The 13,889-nt window shown below is 42.4% G+C and overlaps 4 protein-coding genes across 4 annotated transcripts; 1 reads left to right on the forward strand and 3 right to left on the reverse strand.

Moving 5' to 3' along the window:
- Positions 1 to 306: 306 nt before the first annotated feature.
- On the reverse strand, positions 307 to 2,436 carry BCR41DRAFT_426203 (hypothetical protein; the record flags this gene model as incomplete). The annotated part of the gene is made up of 1 exon (XM_022030700.1): positions 307 to 2,436. The coding sequence occupies one exon, from the start codon at positions 2,434 to 2,436 to the stop codon at positions 307 to 309; it is 2,130 nt and encodes a 709-aa protein (XP_021876221.1).
- A 2,865-nt stretch (positions 2,437 to 5,301) lies between these two features.
- On the forward strand, positions 5,302 to 6,659 carry BCR41DRAFT_363388 (hypothetical protein). The gene is made up of 4 exons (XM_022025881.1): positions 5,302 to 5,394; positions 5,490 to 5,538; positions 5,652 to 6,207; positions 6,317 to 6,659. The coding sequence occupies exons 1-4, from the start codon at positions 5,353 to 5,355 to the stop codon at positions 6,603 to 6,605; spliced, it is 936 nt and encodes a 311-aa protein (XP_021876222.1). The 5' UTR covers positions 5,302 to 5,352; the 3' UTR covers positions 6,606 to 6,659.
- Positions 6,660 to 6,815: 156 nt separating this feature from the next.
- BCR41DRAFT_401441 (hypothetical protein) lies at positions 6,816 to 8,732 on the reverse strand (the record flags this gene model as incomplete). Its single annotated transcript, XM_022029220.1, has 1 exon — positions 6,816 to 8,732. One exon carries the CDS (start codon positions 8,730 to 8,732, stop codon positions 6,816 to 6,818), a length of 1,917 nt encoding a protein of 638 aa, XP_021876223.1.
- Positions 8,733 to 9,061: 329 nt separating this feature from the next.
- On the reverse strand, positions 9,062 to 12,432 carry BCR41DRAFT_390222 (plasma-membrane choline transporter-domain-containing protein). Its single transcript, XM_022028199.1, has 12 exons — positions 11,874 to 12,432; positions 11,672 to 11,767; positions 11,310 to 11,586; positions 11,123 to 11,199; positions 10,813 to 11,040; positions 10,574 to 10,721; positions 10,387 to 10,480; positions 10,252 to 10,293; positions 10,021 to 10,168; positions 9,715 to 9,904; positions 9,395 to 9,575; positions 9,062 to 9,271 (listed from the first exon to the last, which is right to left on the reverse strand). Exons 1-12 carry the CDS (start codon positions 12,198 to 12,200, stop codon positions 9,175 to 9,177), a joined length of 1,905 nt encoding a protein of 634 aa, XP_021876224.1. The 5' UTR covers positions 12,201 to 12,432; the 3' UTR covers positions 9,062 to 9,174.
- Between the last annotated feature and the right edge of the window lie 1,457 nt (positions 12,433 to 13,889).

Below are 13,889 nucleotides of genomic sequence, written 5' to 3' on the forward strand. Positions count from 1 at the left end.
CTATTTTCTTTTCCCATTTTACTATCGTCGCATCATTAAAAAATTTCTTCTCTGTCGTCAATGGTATCCATAGCCAACCCCACTGATGATCCTGCCCACGATCCCTCTGGCGCATTTGTGTATCTTTCCAGAAGCAGAAAACGCATGGGCCCACTCAAAAATTAATACGTCATTTTTATCTTCAAAAAAACTTTTCTGTTCCACATGTTAGATTATGCCTCACATTCCCTCCGGTACTCTTCTCCTAACGCATATTAAAAAAGAATGGAATCAAAGTTGAAAAGGAGATAACAGCCAATTTAATGTTTATTCATGAGGACGAGGACAATGTTTGTTTGCTTGGACTTCTTCGCGTAGAACCTGGGTATCTTCACGTAGAGCTCGAGTTGTCTCCATGATCTGATTATCTAAGCTGAGGGCGGACGATGACAAGGGTGACGATGGTCCATATCGCTTCTTTGGGCGTGGAGCCATCGGAACATCGAATAAGGCATCTTTTTGGCCTCTTTCCTTACTCTCGGTGGAATCTGTCTTTTTGGCTCGTACTAGACCCTTGCTCTCATTGCCACTATCACTTGAGCTACCATGATGAGAATGGTAGTGAGATAGAGGAGGGCGCATTGTTTTCGTAAACATACTCGTGCCACTGATATTCGTGCAGCTCATACTAGAAGTTATGCGAGCACGTGACAGCTCTGAAACCTGTACTTGCTTGGAAATATGAGATTTTGGTAATGGCAACTCAGGTGAAAGCTGATTCAGCACCGTAGCAAACGCTTGAGTGGAAAGAACATTGCTCTGTGAGCGTTGATGTCGGTGATATAGCTCCCTCGATTTTGGATGGAGGTGTAAGAGTGAAGCATGGGCGGGGGGTGGCGATTTAGGTGGTTGAATCACAATGTTGTTAAAGCAGGCACCGGACAGAACCATCCCTCCTCTCTTCCCACGAGCACATTCACCATTGACATGTGGAGCGTCCATGTCCTGCCGAAGTTCTGATGGCAGAATTATCGGAGATGATTCCCAATGATGCGTTGCCGCTGGTTTACCAACAGCTGCCGGCATTGTGGAAGATCGTTGACGAGGTGGACGGATGGTTTCATCGGTAACATCAACTGGGATAGCCGGCGGTGGAATTGAAGGCGGTGGTGGAGGTGGAGGGAAATTACGAAGGGCTTCTTTAGATACTCTGGGGCTTGTGCAACTCCCATGTGCTCTACTTGGGGACCGCGATCGGGTAGGCGTTTGTATTCCTGACGAGGGGGGCCGGCTAGTTGAGCGACTAGCGGGACGGCTATTCGCGTGACTACTAGGACGACTATTAGTACGGCTACTGGGGCGACTATTCGCACGGCTGCTTAGTTGGCTACAGGGGAGCGGGGAGTTAGAAATAATTGACGATGGCTGCTGCTTTGATAAATAATGTGCTGCTTTAGGACTTAATCCTGTATCCAGGAGAAGATCGAGCATGTCATTATAAAAGTCACTAGACAGATCTAGTCTTATGACCCCCTCCATGTCGGATCCTACAGCCTTGTCAACTACGTTTTGCTTTCTGGGTGGGTTCGTGTGTTGTAAATAATACGGGAGAAATGATGTTGATTTAGTAGATGCGGCAGCAGATGGTTTGATGGGCAAAGTGATACGCTCAGAGATATTCTTGCTATGAAAGCGATGATCATCGACTGCTCGTTGTAATATACTGTCATCTGTCATTGATGAGGTATTGCTAATTCCAGCTCTTCGCTCACGTGGCGTTGGTGGCGGAAATGTTGGTAACTGAATAGGTAGTGATGTCGAAGAGTATGAAAATCTTGAGTTTTCAACATTATCAGTCAGGTTATGATTCAGTATACCGTTTGTATCAACTGTTTGAGACTGTATAGCCTTTTCCCGTGGCTGGGCGTTGGTGCTGTGGCTGTTACTGTCCAAGGGGTTCTTCTCTGATCCCAAATCGGTTCGAGAATGATACCCTTGTTGGGACTCTAAGTCAATCATGTATTGCATCCTCTTGGATGTGCCTTGCGATGACATAAGTATCGTCTTAGAATTTGACAAAATATGCTGACGTTTCCGCCTTCGAATTAGCCACCACAAACTTAAAGCGCCCCCAAGGATCACAAGCGCACCGCAGACAAGTCCAAGAATGAGCGGTGTAGAGGATTTCCTTGATGATGGTGTTTGATCCCTGAATGCTTGCTCGTTTCCGTCCTTGACATCATTTGTAGTCGCCTTTGGAAGCTCTACAGAGGATACCAAGTTTGTTGGTACATCAGCTACGCTTGATGGCGTGGATACGATGGTTGATTGTACGTCTACTCTATTCTTGTTCTTCCGGCGATATCCATCACCTTGCCAACGGTTATTAATCGAGTGACCATCTTCTAATTTCAAGTCCCTTTTTAAGTTTCTGGAAGTGCGTCGGAAGCTACCCATACTGTGCTACTATCCCTGATATGCTAAACAAATACTGAAGAATTGGTGTGGAGCGCAGGGGGGAGATCAGAGAGTGAAAGATTCTGTCAGTTCGCACGCATACAAGATGCTGATGATGAATTATTATAAGCGCAAGAATGATAGGCACGGAATGAAAAAGGGAAGGAGAGCAAGAGCAAAGCTAAAAAGACGAAAGGTGAAAGTAGGAATAAGGCCGACCTAGTGAAGGGTGCTTTTTCGCTTATTAAAGTGTTGTAACGAGACAATTGATTGATTGTTATTCCACAGGGTTATCCTCACTTTAGCCATTATTTAGCTGCACTGAAATTGCGTTGGTGTCTGGCTTGCCCATCTAGGCCACTTTATTCATCTGAAGAATGGTGTTCTGATGGTAATAGATGTAACAAATAGAACAACAGGGTCGTGGATGTTCTCATAAGAACGAATCAATAAAAAGAGATATCGCTACGCTTTAATCGAAGCACTTTTCTTTAGTATGCATGCTCAGTCCTGAAAGAATTAGAAAAGATATGGATGCATCAAGACGGATCTATCTCTAACATGCCATGGAGCACATAGAGTAAAAAACCTGAAAACCAGCGCAACAAACCAAAAACAGAGCAAGCTAGTAGAGCAACAAAGCCGTCAAACTTTTACATGGCGAAAATAAGGGCATGAAGACGCACTAAAAATACAATTCATAAAGCGCGTCTTGTCGTTGTGAACACAACCAATTTTTTCAGTGTGATAGATGTAGATCCTTAATAAATATTAAGAACTGCGGAATTGCCTACTTCGCCGGAATATGGGGTGGTCGTTAATGTTGAATGATAAATGAGGGTAAATAACACGTAAATGCTGCAGTTGAGATGACAAGGGTGAATGGCTAATATAGCCGTTTTCAATTGTTTCCCGCAGGGACATTACAAATGAATGAGAAGATTGTTGGTATCCTAAGGGGATGGGGAAAAAAATCGGTATTTACCGTTGTGCTAAGTCTCCTTTGGTCGTTTGATTACAGCAGGCCCTGGATGAATGTAGAAAGTGGAGGCTGTCAGGCGCCGAGTAATGGGGAACATGAAAGAGAGGAAGGAGGTGAGGAGAAAAGGAGAGGAAGAGGAAGGAGAGAAGAAGGAGAGAAGATTGCACATCTTCCAACATCAAAGAATATGAAAAAGGGTGTGCCCGATCTGATAGTACCCTCACCTAAAATAACAGAGTACCCATCTCAGGAGAAGGTTGTGCGTGGTCAAAGCGCGAAAAGTGCATAGATTTTGTGCTTCACTATTGATTGCTTGTAAGACTCATTGGATGATAATTGTAATATAATAAACACAATGCAAGTAAAGCATAATAAAACAGAGCGGGAAGCCATTGGTGGATCAGTGCTTAACACGAGTTCTTACTACAGCTGCGATGAACAGCTCCTATTAGTGTAGCATCCATAATCAATACTTGGATAGTCAGATCTTCAATAACACCAAGAATGCCACTTTGTTAAAAGTCCTCCTTTAATGGGGTGATAGTGACACATTTCTTTCGAGCTTTTGCAAATAGACAATGATCTGGTAAGCTCCTGCAATATCCCTCTCTCTTTCTTTTTCTTTTTTATAATCTAGTCAATATCTAATGCATGTGGTTTTTTTTTTTTAATCCTTTTAATTCATAGCCGGTCCAAGGAGACAGAGGATGTTACACCGGCAGAGTGGATGGAGCATCCCTTCCTTTCCCTTCCTTTTTTTTTTCCTTTCAGACAACTCCCACATCCCTAAATGTTAGATTCTTAATTGAAGATGATGCCAGCGATAGCAGAACAGCGATCAATGTGCGAATTGGAGCGTTGCTGTCAAAGATCGGAGATGAAAAACCGTAGGCTTTTGTGGTGTGTACAAGAGATACAAGATGAGATTATGACTTCGAAAGGAGGATGCAGGGCAGGCAGAGGTTTGAGATATCGATTAAAAAGACGCTGGGCCAACAGGACAGGAAAAAAAAAGTGAACAGTTCTTGCTCTCATCGTACCCGTGCGAACAGCGCAATGTCGAAAGGAAAAAAAAGTGTAGGGGCCTCATCATGGAAGAAACAACTACAGCGGGACCTGTCCCATTGTAGCTGTACTCCTGAATTAATGATGAACGAATTAAAAAAGCGTTGGACTTGTCTTTGCAGCGCGCCTTGCTTGCATGAGTATACGTATACGTTTTTTCCTTCTTGAGGAACCACTTAATCGCTTGTGCATTATCATTCATATCACAGGAACCAGAATAGACTACATTAACTGCATAATGACCTATTTTTGCTGGGAAAGAAAAAGGATTTCATGAATCCAGACCCAGTTTTTAATCTAGAAAATGTCCCGCATTGGCCACATTCTGTAAGTCCCGCACAGTCCTACATGTCGGTTGCAACCACCAACAAAGATGCCCCGACCTTGTCCCTGTCCCTGTCTCATGAAAACTAGAAAGACAAATGAAGATGAGCTTGGAGGGCTAATAGCATGTTTAAGGATGCCTTTATACAGGCGATCTGCACAAGTTTCAACAACCTATCGGTTGTACCTAGCATTGATGCTTTGGAGAGAAAACATTTAATTATGTGTGGCATATGGTCGTGAGTTAAAACTCTAGGGAATTCCTTTGATATCCAGGTGTCTGGAGAAAGCACTAGAAACCACTCGAGCCCAGACATTAGGAGAAAAAACAGACGTCATATTGTGCATTTAGTAAATCATATTTGGGTGTGCATGATGCAAAAAAGAGTGTGGATCGAGCGGGTATGACTTCGGAGCCGTGTTCAATGCCCTGTCACTGCATAAATTCATGTGATACATAGCAAGTCAATTTGCAGTTGAAAGTCTGTTTGATCCCTCCATTCTCCCGCGTTCATTAACCGAATTGTGATCATCCAGAAACGATCATGCAACGAATCATCAGTTTACTTCCCTCAGCTGCTGAAATCGTAAGGGATTGAGACTATATGAGCTCTAATTCTGGAGCTTGATTATTTTATTCCGTTCCGACTTGAACCATTTTTTATCATCTAATGATTGGTAGATTTGTCTTGTGGGTGGTCAACCTGAGATGGTTGCCAGAAGTCATGAGGGTTTGTAAACATCCAATGGTTCCAAGAAGACGGATTTTCAAAATGAATATCTGTCGTTGGGCTAATCTGAAGTGGACTTTGCCTGAATAATACAAACATATTCGTGCTTTTAGATGACTTCCCTTCTACTATCCAACATCTCCCAGTCCTAACCAAGGCCAAAACTACTTTCACAACTTGTGCGGACGTGGATCGCCAGGTTTCAGAGGCTTTATCCCAAGGTCAAAGCTTATACGACCTCGATGTCGTACAACTCAAGTCTCTTCATCCGACTGTCATTGTCACACAAGATCTATGCAATGTCTGCTCCATTGATCTAATCAGCGTCCAACGCGTCGCAAGCACCATGAATCCTCGTCCTGAGATTGTGACCTTGAATCCCACTTCTGTCGTAGAGGTCATGGAAAGTATTACAACCGTTGGTAATGCAATTGGCCATAAACAAGAAGCTAAACAAGTCCGAACTGAGTTGGAGGCAAGAATTGAAAAGTGTTTGGGAACTGTTCAAGCGATCAAAGAAGAGACACAATCAGGGGGAGAGGAATACAAACCTAAGAAGGTCATGTTTTTTGAATGGACCGACCCGATCTACCCAGGGGGGCATTGGACTCCAGAGATGATCGAGATGGCGGGAGGAGTCCATCCAATCAACAGCGCGGCGACTCCATCGTGAGTTTATTATTATTATTATTATTTCATATACACAAGCAATATTTGGCAATTGATACAATAGCTTTTTTTTTTTTTTTTTTTTTTTTTTTTGGAAATACTTTGACAGACAACGTGTGCCTATTGAATCTGTTGTAGCAACAGAAGCCGATGTGCTGATCATTTGTCCTTGTGGTCTGGACTTGGAAACGACCCGCAAAGAATACAAATCTCTAATGAAACAGGAATGGTTCCAAGGGATGGCAAATAGAGCAACATCTATTGCACTCGTTGACGGCAACCAAATGTTCAACCGCAGCGGCCCCAGACTAGTCGAGTGTATAGAATGGCTAGTCATGCTTCTGCATGATCGCCCAGAATTTGAACCCACAGGTTTTCCTTGGGAGAGAGTCAAATAATAATAACTATCGTTATAGCTATAACAAGAGGAAGAATAAGGAAGAAAATATAAAGGAAAAGCAATTCTCGCTACGAGTGATTGATAGTGAGAAGAATAATAAATAGGATATTTATTAATTTAATCTGTTCACATTTTATTATGACTTGTGCCTATGCTAGTGCTGTGTCTTGTCGCATTCTTCTGCGATTATTGTGATATACTAGGGATTTTACCATAATTTGTAATAACTGGCCGGCTGATTCGCATCAGAAGTTGCTGGAATATTACTCACCAATCCAGCTATCAGGCCTGTCATCCTGTAACGTATTGTTGCATATGTCTGCTTTGGGCTTGGACAATCAATGTTAGATAAATTATTCTCTTCCTCCCTTTGCCACAAGCCCTTATTCGTTGCAGTATTTTCAGTATCCAAAAACCACACCTTGATATCATGGTCACTAACAGCACTGCGGTGTAGAAATGTATCCGCTTCTTGTTGAGGAATATCATTAAAACAAGGGTCTTCCCATTCGTCAAGTAGACCTTCTGATGCGAATGGGACGTCAATATCTGGCATGGTTCCTGACGGGGAAAAGAGGTCAGGTATAGATACAGATGCAGGCCTATTTGCCCGAGTTTTGTCAGGGGACGAGAATAAATTACTTAGTACTTGTGTTTGTGCTTTTCGTGTGATAATAGTACGAGGTCTCGTGACGAGACGTGGTGGTATGGAGTCATTTTGGCACATTGTTGTAATTGTTGCTGCTGATGTTCTTGGTGTTCCCAGAGATGGCTGGTGCAGCTGCTGCTCCGAAGCAACGACGGATTTTTTCTCTGCGCGATGTATTTCATCAATAACAATATCTACTTGTGCATTATCGGAATGAGGACGCGTCGCTCCTATCGGAGGTAGATACGCGGGCCAGTAACCATCATATCGCTTGTTCTGTCTCTCCGACTCTAAGGCTCCTTCATCTGTTGAGGTCGTGGTCACAGTTGGTGTATGTCCAGTTGTGTATGGTCTGATCGGCTCTTGGCCAGAAGGCCTTTCATCGCTGCTGTAAGCAGTAACAAGACTGTTGCTATACTTACTATTGCAGCCATTTATATTATTGCTGCTGTTGCCACTAATACCAGTAGCAATACAAGTAGCCCCACTAACACTACTACTACTCTTGATGTCGCCGCTGCTTCCATTCCGCTGCAATGCACGGCTTGGTTGCTTCGCCTCCCTCATCGCCAAAATCTTCTGAACTTTTGTAAAACTGATTCCACGCTGTTCATCAAACATCTCTGCAGTCTCGTCTCCATGCAAGTAGATACATCTTGCATGGTTCTGCTGGTAAGGGCAACTTTCTCCACTCCAGCATGGGCGCGTCTTATACGTTAATGCGCGCGCTCGTCGTTGAAGTTCATAGTCATAATGCACAAATTGACAGCGATCTCCGAAGGAGCAGTAGCCATTCTCGCGAAACTTGACGCAAAACTCAGTTTTGAAGTGTGGCATGGTCCTGCTATTGCTGTTACCGTTGTTACTGTTGCTAATATTGACACTATTAAAACAGTTGCTCTTGGTGGGGTTACAGCTGGTGAGAGAGGGGGCAGTTGCAGTAACAGTGGTCGTAATGGAGATGTTTGGGGGTGATATTGGTGGCGCTTCATTTCGATGGAACGAGCTTTTTCGACGAATATTGACGATAGATCCCTCATGCTCATGGTTTTTGTTGGGTAGAGTGTAGCTTGAGCGCCTTTTCGAACTACCTCCATGCGGCAACGACGCTGGAGGCTGTAGTGGGACTGAGCCAATGCAGGCGGGTGTCTGTCCCATAACGTATTGTGGGTCGAAGCACCAGGCCAATTTTGATGGAGTTTTCGTTGGGAGTGAAGACGAATCAAATTCAAATTGTGGCTTCGAGTGATGATTAAATCCGCTTTCATGCCAAGAGAAAGGCCTACTGCGCTGTTGCGTCGACATTCGTGCCAGACTATTATCAAAACAATCTAAGCCTGCCTTGTCTTCTAATCCTTTGTCAATATTTGCTGGCGAAGGACGAAAAGAATTCAGTGAGTATATTGGACTTGGAATATCATAAGGACACGAAATCAGATTAAAGGTTGGAGAGAAGACGTATTTCTGTCCTGACATGATTGTTGTCTGAGTAAAGGTGGAGTCTTTTTTTTTTTTTTTTTTTTTTTTTCCTAAAAAAAAAGCCTTTTTATTTCAGATTTTTTAAATACTGTTCCACTCTCCTTTGACCAATACCACAGAGCTATTGTTTCAAAAACATGCTATGCCACCTTGTAGCCTCTTCATGTATGCTCTACTTGTATTGTTCGTATGTACAAGCAGGGTGAATGTTTGTGGCGCTTTGAAGAAGAAACTTCCTCTGTTTTTCCACACTATTCTTTATTCTAAATGCATTTTCATTCAGGAACATCTTTTTAACCCAACACGAAAAAAAGTAAACCACAGTTGCTTTGTATTTTTATAAAAGTTTATTATCCCATCAAAGACAAGTAACTTTTGATTTGTTCTTTGTTTTGATTCGAAAAGCACCTCAATTTGCATCAAACCTTGATGCGCTTTTCTAATGCGATGATACTCTGAAGGCGCTATGGGCTTTGTTACAGTGACAGGTGTTTGTATCCAGATCAATAGCATAGCATAAAAATATCGCATCGATTCTTTAGTAACATTAATAATAGGATTTTTTTTTTTAAAAAAAAAAAAAAAAAAAAAGTTAGAAGGAGCAATCGGATCGAACTTCAAAAGCACGCAATGAAAAATAAATAAACCATTAGACTCACGTAATGGCCATGATATAGGTGAAGAATCGTGTGACATAGAATGGGATGACGCACGACAAGATACCGATGACATAACCGTACGATGACTGGAGAGTATGGGTCGCAAAGACATATGCCGCGAATCCCGTTAAGAGCGAGAAAAGGGTGGAATATATGAACAGGATCAGCTTAGTCAAAAAATCTAGACAAAGGCGTTGAATGAAAGAATGATAGAAATAGTATTAATAGTAGTAATAGTAAGCATTGAGTCCTGGATAAGAAATAACCTTGGACAAATCATGTGCCACCGCGGTATCCTTAGATTAGCCATCCTATCATACCAAAGAGTAGTCCCCCCAAGAGGTTTCTTTGGAATATCTTGCTCGCTGAGCGTGCAGCGGAAAATAGACTTTCTCCTGTGATTCCAACATATATCAGCGTGTAATTATTGAAATTTTCGATGAGCCCTTGAATCAATGAGCAGCATGTCGCAAGAAAAACGAAGAGTGAGTATGAGCTCTCTTTGAGTTTCTATTGAATGAAAACGAAAAGCCACCACGTTCAGAAGTGGGTGTTAAATATCTGCCAATGTATGAAGATTTTAAGATAACAAATGGGATAGATCAATATAGGGTCAAGCCGGTTACCTTTGCTGTATTCCGAAGGGCAAACGAGCTGAATTGAACGATAGCAATGAAGAGTGCGCCCAGGCAGACAGATCCGAACGATGTCGTTGTGGAGTTGATTAATGCTGGTTCAGTTATTTTTGAACTATGATATGCAAACGGCTCGTGCCTATAACACAAAATACGAAAATGGTATAGAGTCAGAGCGTAATGTTTAAGAGGGAGCAAGATTGATGGTTTCACTTGGCTTACCTATGAAAGTACCACTTAGATACTACGTTTGCCAAGGTGACTCTACGATAGTTGATAATGAAAGTAATTAGACTAGAAATACAAAGAAAGATATCTGGTAATTGCCCATATATTATATCCCCAACCCTGTTGTACCTCTGAACGTTGCTTAGTACAGCGGATGTCCACATGTAAATAAATATCATGAAAGCAGCAATAGGGTAAAAATTGTCCTCCATAACCCATTTTCCTAGAGCATGCGGTGTAGACAATTTAAGCATATTAGTCCAGTTAATTGATCAATACATCGATCACTGATAGGAGAAATAAATAAGGCACATACTGGATCCAACGGTAGCCTCGACATGTCCAATCAAAAATACTCGAGAAAAGAAAATCAACCAAAGCGCCGTGAATAGAACATGGACGAGCATTAAGGCGAAAGAGACAAAAAACATGTCCGGATTGTCCTTGAGGATCTCACATGCGAGCTATTAAAAGACAAACGAGATATGGCGACATATGAATATGATGAAGAGGGCAAAGAAGAAAACAATGACCAGTCGAGGACACAATCCTTACCTCAATAATGGCTGTGGCCTGTGCGACATACTGCCGTCGGAAATATATTACACCCAAAAATAGCGAGCCAATACCCAATGGTAGCAACGAAAGAAAAGTCAATCCGGTATCCTGCGGATCTCGAGCACCGTCGTCTAGCCTTGGGCCCTGAAATGATGAGACAAGCGACCAAATAAATATCACAAGTGCAAAACACGGTACTGAAAGTACCGTCGTCCATACAACAGGCTAATAAACAACAACAGATTGTAAGGTTAATCAGTGATATTTAGAAATAGTGCACTCTATTGATCTTAAAACTCCCCCTTACCCTTGTGAAGGACCGCAGTGTGATCAGCCATAGTGTGCCCAGCGCAGCCGATACGAGGATCACGAAGGTCAACATTCCTATACACATCATTTAAGGATATTAAGAGAAGTCCTCAACCTGATTAATTTTTACTGAGCCTTGATTACAATGAAGCGCTTGGTTTGGAAATCCTGCGCCTGTATCTTACCGGCACTCGATTTAATAGCAGAGAATACGTTAGGGATTCGCCCTTCTAGCGGTGAAGACTGTAAAGTTTGCGCGTTAGAATAGAGACTTGGCAAATGCGAAGAAAAATTGAATGGAATTTTCAAGCAAGCTCCGTTGATTACGTTTGTTGTAAACAGCAAGACGATCCCAATTATAAAATATACAATCAGCGCAAAGATGTAGAAGGCAGCAAAGAAAGGATCCTTGTAAGTACGCTTGTAGGATATTGATGTCCAACCTACAGGGCCGGTAGGAATCTACCGTTGACAGAAGGAAAAAGGTCAGACTTGTGTATATGCTAAAGCTTCAACGAAGCAACAAGACAAGTACAAATCAACTTACTGCAGCTGGCTCCAATAGTTGCTCGCCTAGAGATCCATTGACCTTGGATTTTGAAGAAACAGGAGGCGGCACATCCAGATAAATGGCAGCCGGCGTCTACAGCATAAATTTACGACAGAACTCAGTACCACAATCCAGATAGTGGCAAAGTCAAAAAAAAAAAAAAAAAAAAAAAAAGAGTTTCACCAGGCAGTCACCATACTAATGCTGATTCTTCCTGCTGCGGTTGCCGGTCAAGGAATAGGGACATGGGAGGCGAATGTGTACTTGAGTCTGATCCGTCGTCTTCAGAGTCGTAGTCAGGCATATATGACGGTCGTAATGGCAATTCATCTTCTCTTCTTTCTCCGTCAGAGTCATCAGCATCATTGTCAATAGTGGGTACGGAGTAAAACAGTGTCCCTGCCATGCGTGAGGCACTAGCGGGAGCCAAGCTGGCATTGCGGGCTGCTGTCACTGCTCTCCAATTGCGTCCCACAGAGCCTTGTAAGCCCTGTGTTCTCGGAGTGTGGCTTCCTTGAGAAGACATTCTTCTTGAAAGTCGCTATTGTTATGTTGTGTTGTTGTTTGCGTTCTATGAAGTTGTGAAGAAGAAAGTGCTTTTTTTAAGGTCTGAGAATGTGGTTGCAGTGTGGTGGACAAAGTGAGTAAAAGGAATGGCAACGCAATCACAACAAAGCACAACAAAGTTTTGAAGAGTGTCGTATGTATGCAGAATGAGAGAATAAAGGGCAGGGAAAGAAAAGTAATGCCAAACTGAATGAAACAAAGAATGCACTTTCATCACGAGGGAAAGACTAGCCTATGCCCAGTTCAGTAGGCATGTGACCAAAATCATTGTAGAAGAGGACTTTTGCAACTCATCATCAAGTATCAACTCAGGGTTCAGAGTCATGCTGTATTCCAGAAAGCATGTAGTCTGAAGACATGTCCTCTTAACACTATAATTAGGTCAAAAATGAGCGCTTGGTTGATAACCCTGAACTGAGAATTGCAAACATTATTTAAATAAGCTACAACAGTTTGAGCAATTTTGACAGCCTTATCCAATACTCTTCCTACTCAAATCAACTGCGTTCGAGTATTAGAATGTCAAAACTTTAATAGCAAGAATGGATTTTGCTATTTCCTGGGCATGCAGCAAAAAGTCTGTCAAAACATGTTCACAGAAGCACAAAAATAGACTTTCGCGCGTATACCGTTCCATTTGTGATCTGATTGCCAATATGCCAAGGTTTAAAAGGGCTTCCAAGCGGACAATGCACGAAATTCGAGCTTGAGAAAGTCGATACTCATTCCTTGTGCTAACCTCTTCATGTTAAAAAATTTTCGATCTTCGAATCGCTCTTTACCGATTGAGCGCAAGGATGGCCAAGAGAATAGGAATCTACGACCTCATTTTATCATTTTTATTTTTTTGGCTCATGATCATAAATAGGCCTGAGCCACACCCTACCCTGCATTCTTTCCAACATTCTTGCATTAAGCCTTTCTTGATCATGAAGGTCACTGTCTTTTCTTTGTAGTCATGGGTCATACTCATGAATAATTTTATATTCCGATTGATGCCAGTTGTTGAGCAACAGACAATCTATGTAATTTAGAACTGGAGGTCTGAGAAATAATCAATAATTTCAAGTTGATCATATCCATCTGTCGTGCGTGTTCCTTTTTTGGATGGAGACTAAGCTGCACTTGGAGGTGTCACTCCCTTTGTGCATTGTAAAGTACTCACCTGTAAGCAGTGTCAAGTATTCTAGTTATTTTATAAGCAGTGATTTATTCAAGCCTTATGGCACTTCTCTAAATCCCGCCAAGCATTCGTCCTCAGCGAATGATCACTCCACTCCGTTGGCTAGACGCGAAATTATAAACGCAGCACTCTAGCACAGATCGTTAATTTGAGCACGCAGTATCTAGGCATCGACATGCTCGATACCACCGACAGTCTCCATTACGAGCTATAATGGTGGGATTGAGCATGATGAAGTGTTCGATTGAAATACCCGAGTGCTTCTCCGACTGACCTTGCTTTCGAGGAACTTGATGACGGTAATGATATCCGTTTCGCTAGCGTACAAAAAGGCTAAGATGATCTGTGAACCTTGGAGAAGACTTCATCTAAAGCAACTACAGTGCTTTCTCACACGGCCTCTTCTAGCATAGAGATCATCCCACTCCGGCTTTCCGAAGCCGAAAGTAGCTCATAGATTTTTAT

This window comes from Lobosporangium transversale (assembly GCF_002105155.1).
Source record: "Lobosporangium transversale strain NRRL 3116 chromosome Unknown BCR41scaffold_62, whole genome shotgun sequence".
NCBI lineage: Eukaryota > Fungi > Mortierellomycota > Mortierellomycetes > Mortierellales > Mortierellaceae > Lobosporangium > Lobosporangium transversale.

Excerpts from the sequence above, each read along its gene's own strand:
- BCR41DRAFT_363388 (XM_022025881.1), top strand. The coding sequence starts at position 5,353 with ATGCAACGAATCATCAGTTTACTTCCCTCAGCTGCTGAAATC. Across the intron at positions 5,539-5,651 it reads GGTTGCCAGAAGTCATGAGG|ATGACTTCCCTTCTACTATC; the intron begins GTTTGTAAACAT and ends TCGTGCTTTTAG. Across the intron at positions 6,208-6,316 it reads AACAGCGCGGCGACTCCATC|ACAACGTGTGCCTATTGAAT; the intron begins GTGAGTTTATTA and ends ATACTTTGACAG.
- BCR41DRAFT_390222 (XM_022028199.1), bottom strand. The coding sequence starts at position 12,200 with ATGTCTTCTCAAGGAAGCCACACTCCGAGAACACAGGGCTTACAAGGC. Across the intron at positions 9,905-10,020 it reads CCCTTCGGAATACAGCAAAG|AAACTCAAAGAGAGCTCATA; the intron begins GTAACCGGCTTG and ends TTCATTCAATAG. Across the intron at positions 9,576-9,714 it reads CTTGGGGGGACTACTCTTTG|ATTTTTTGACTAAGCTGATC; the intron begins GTATGATAGGAT and ends GCCTTTGTCTAG.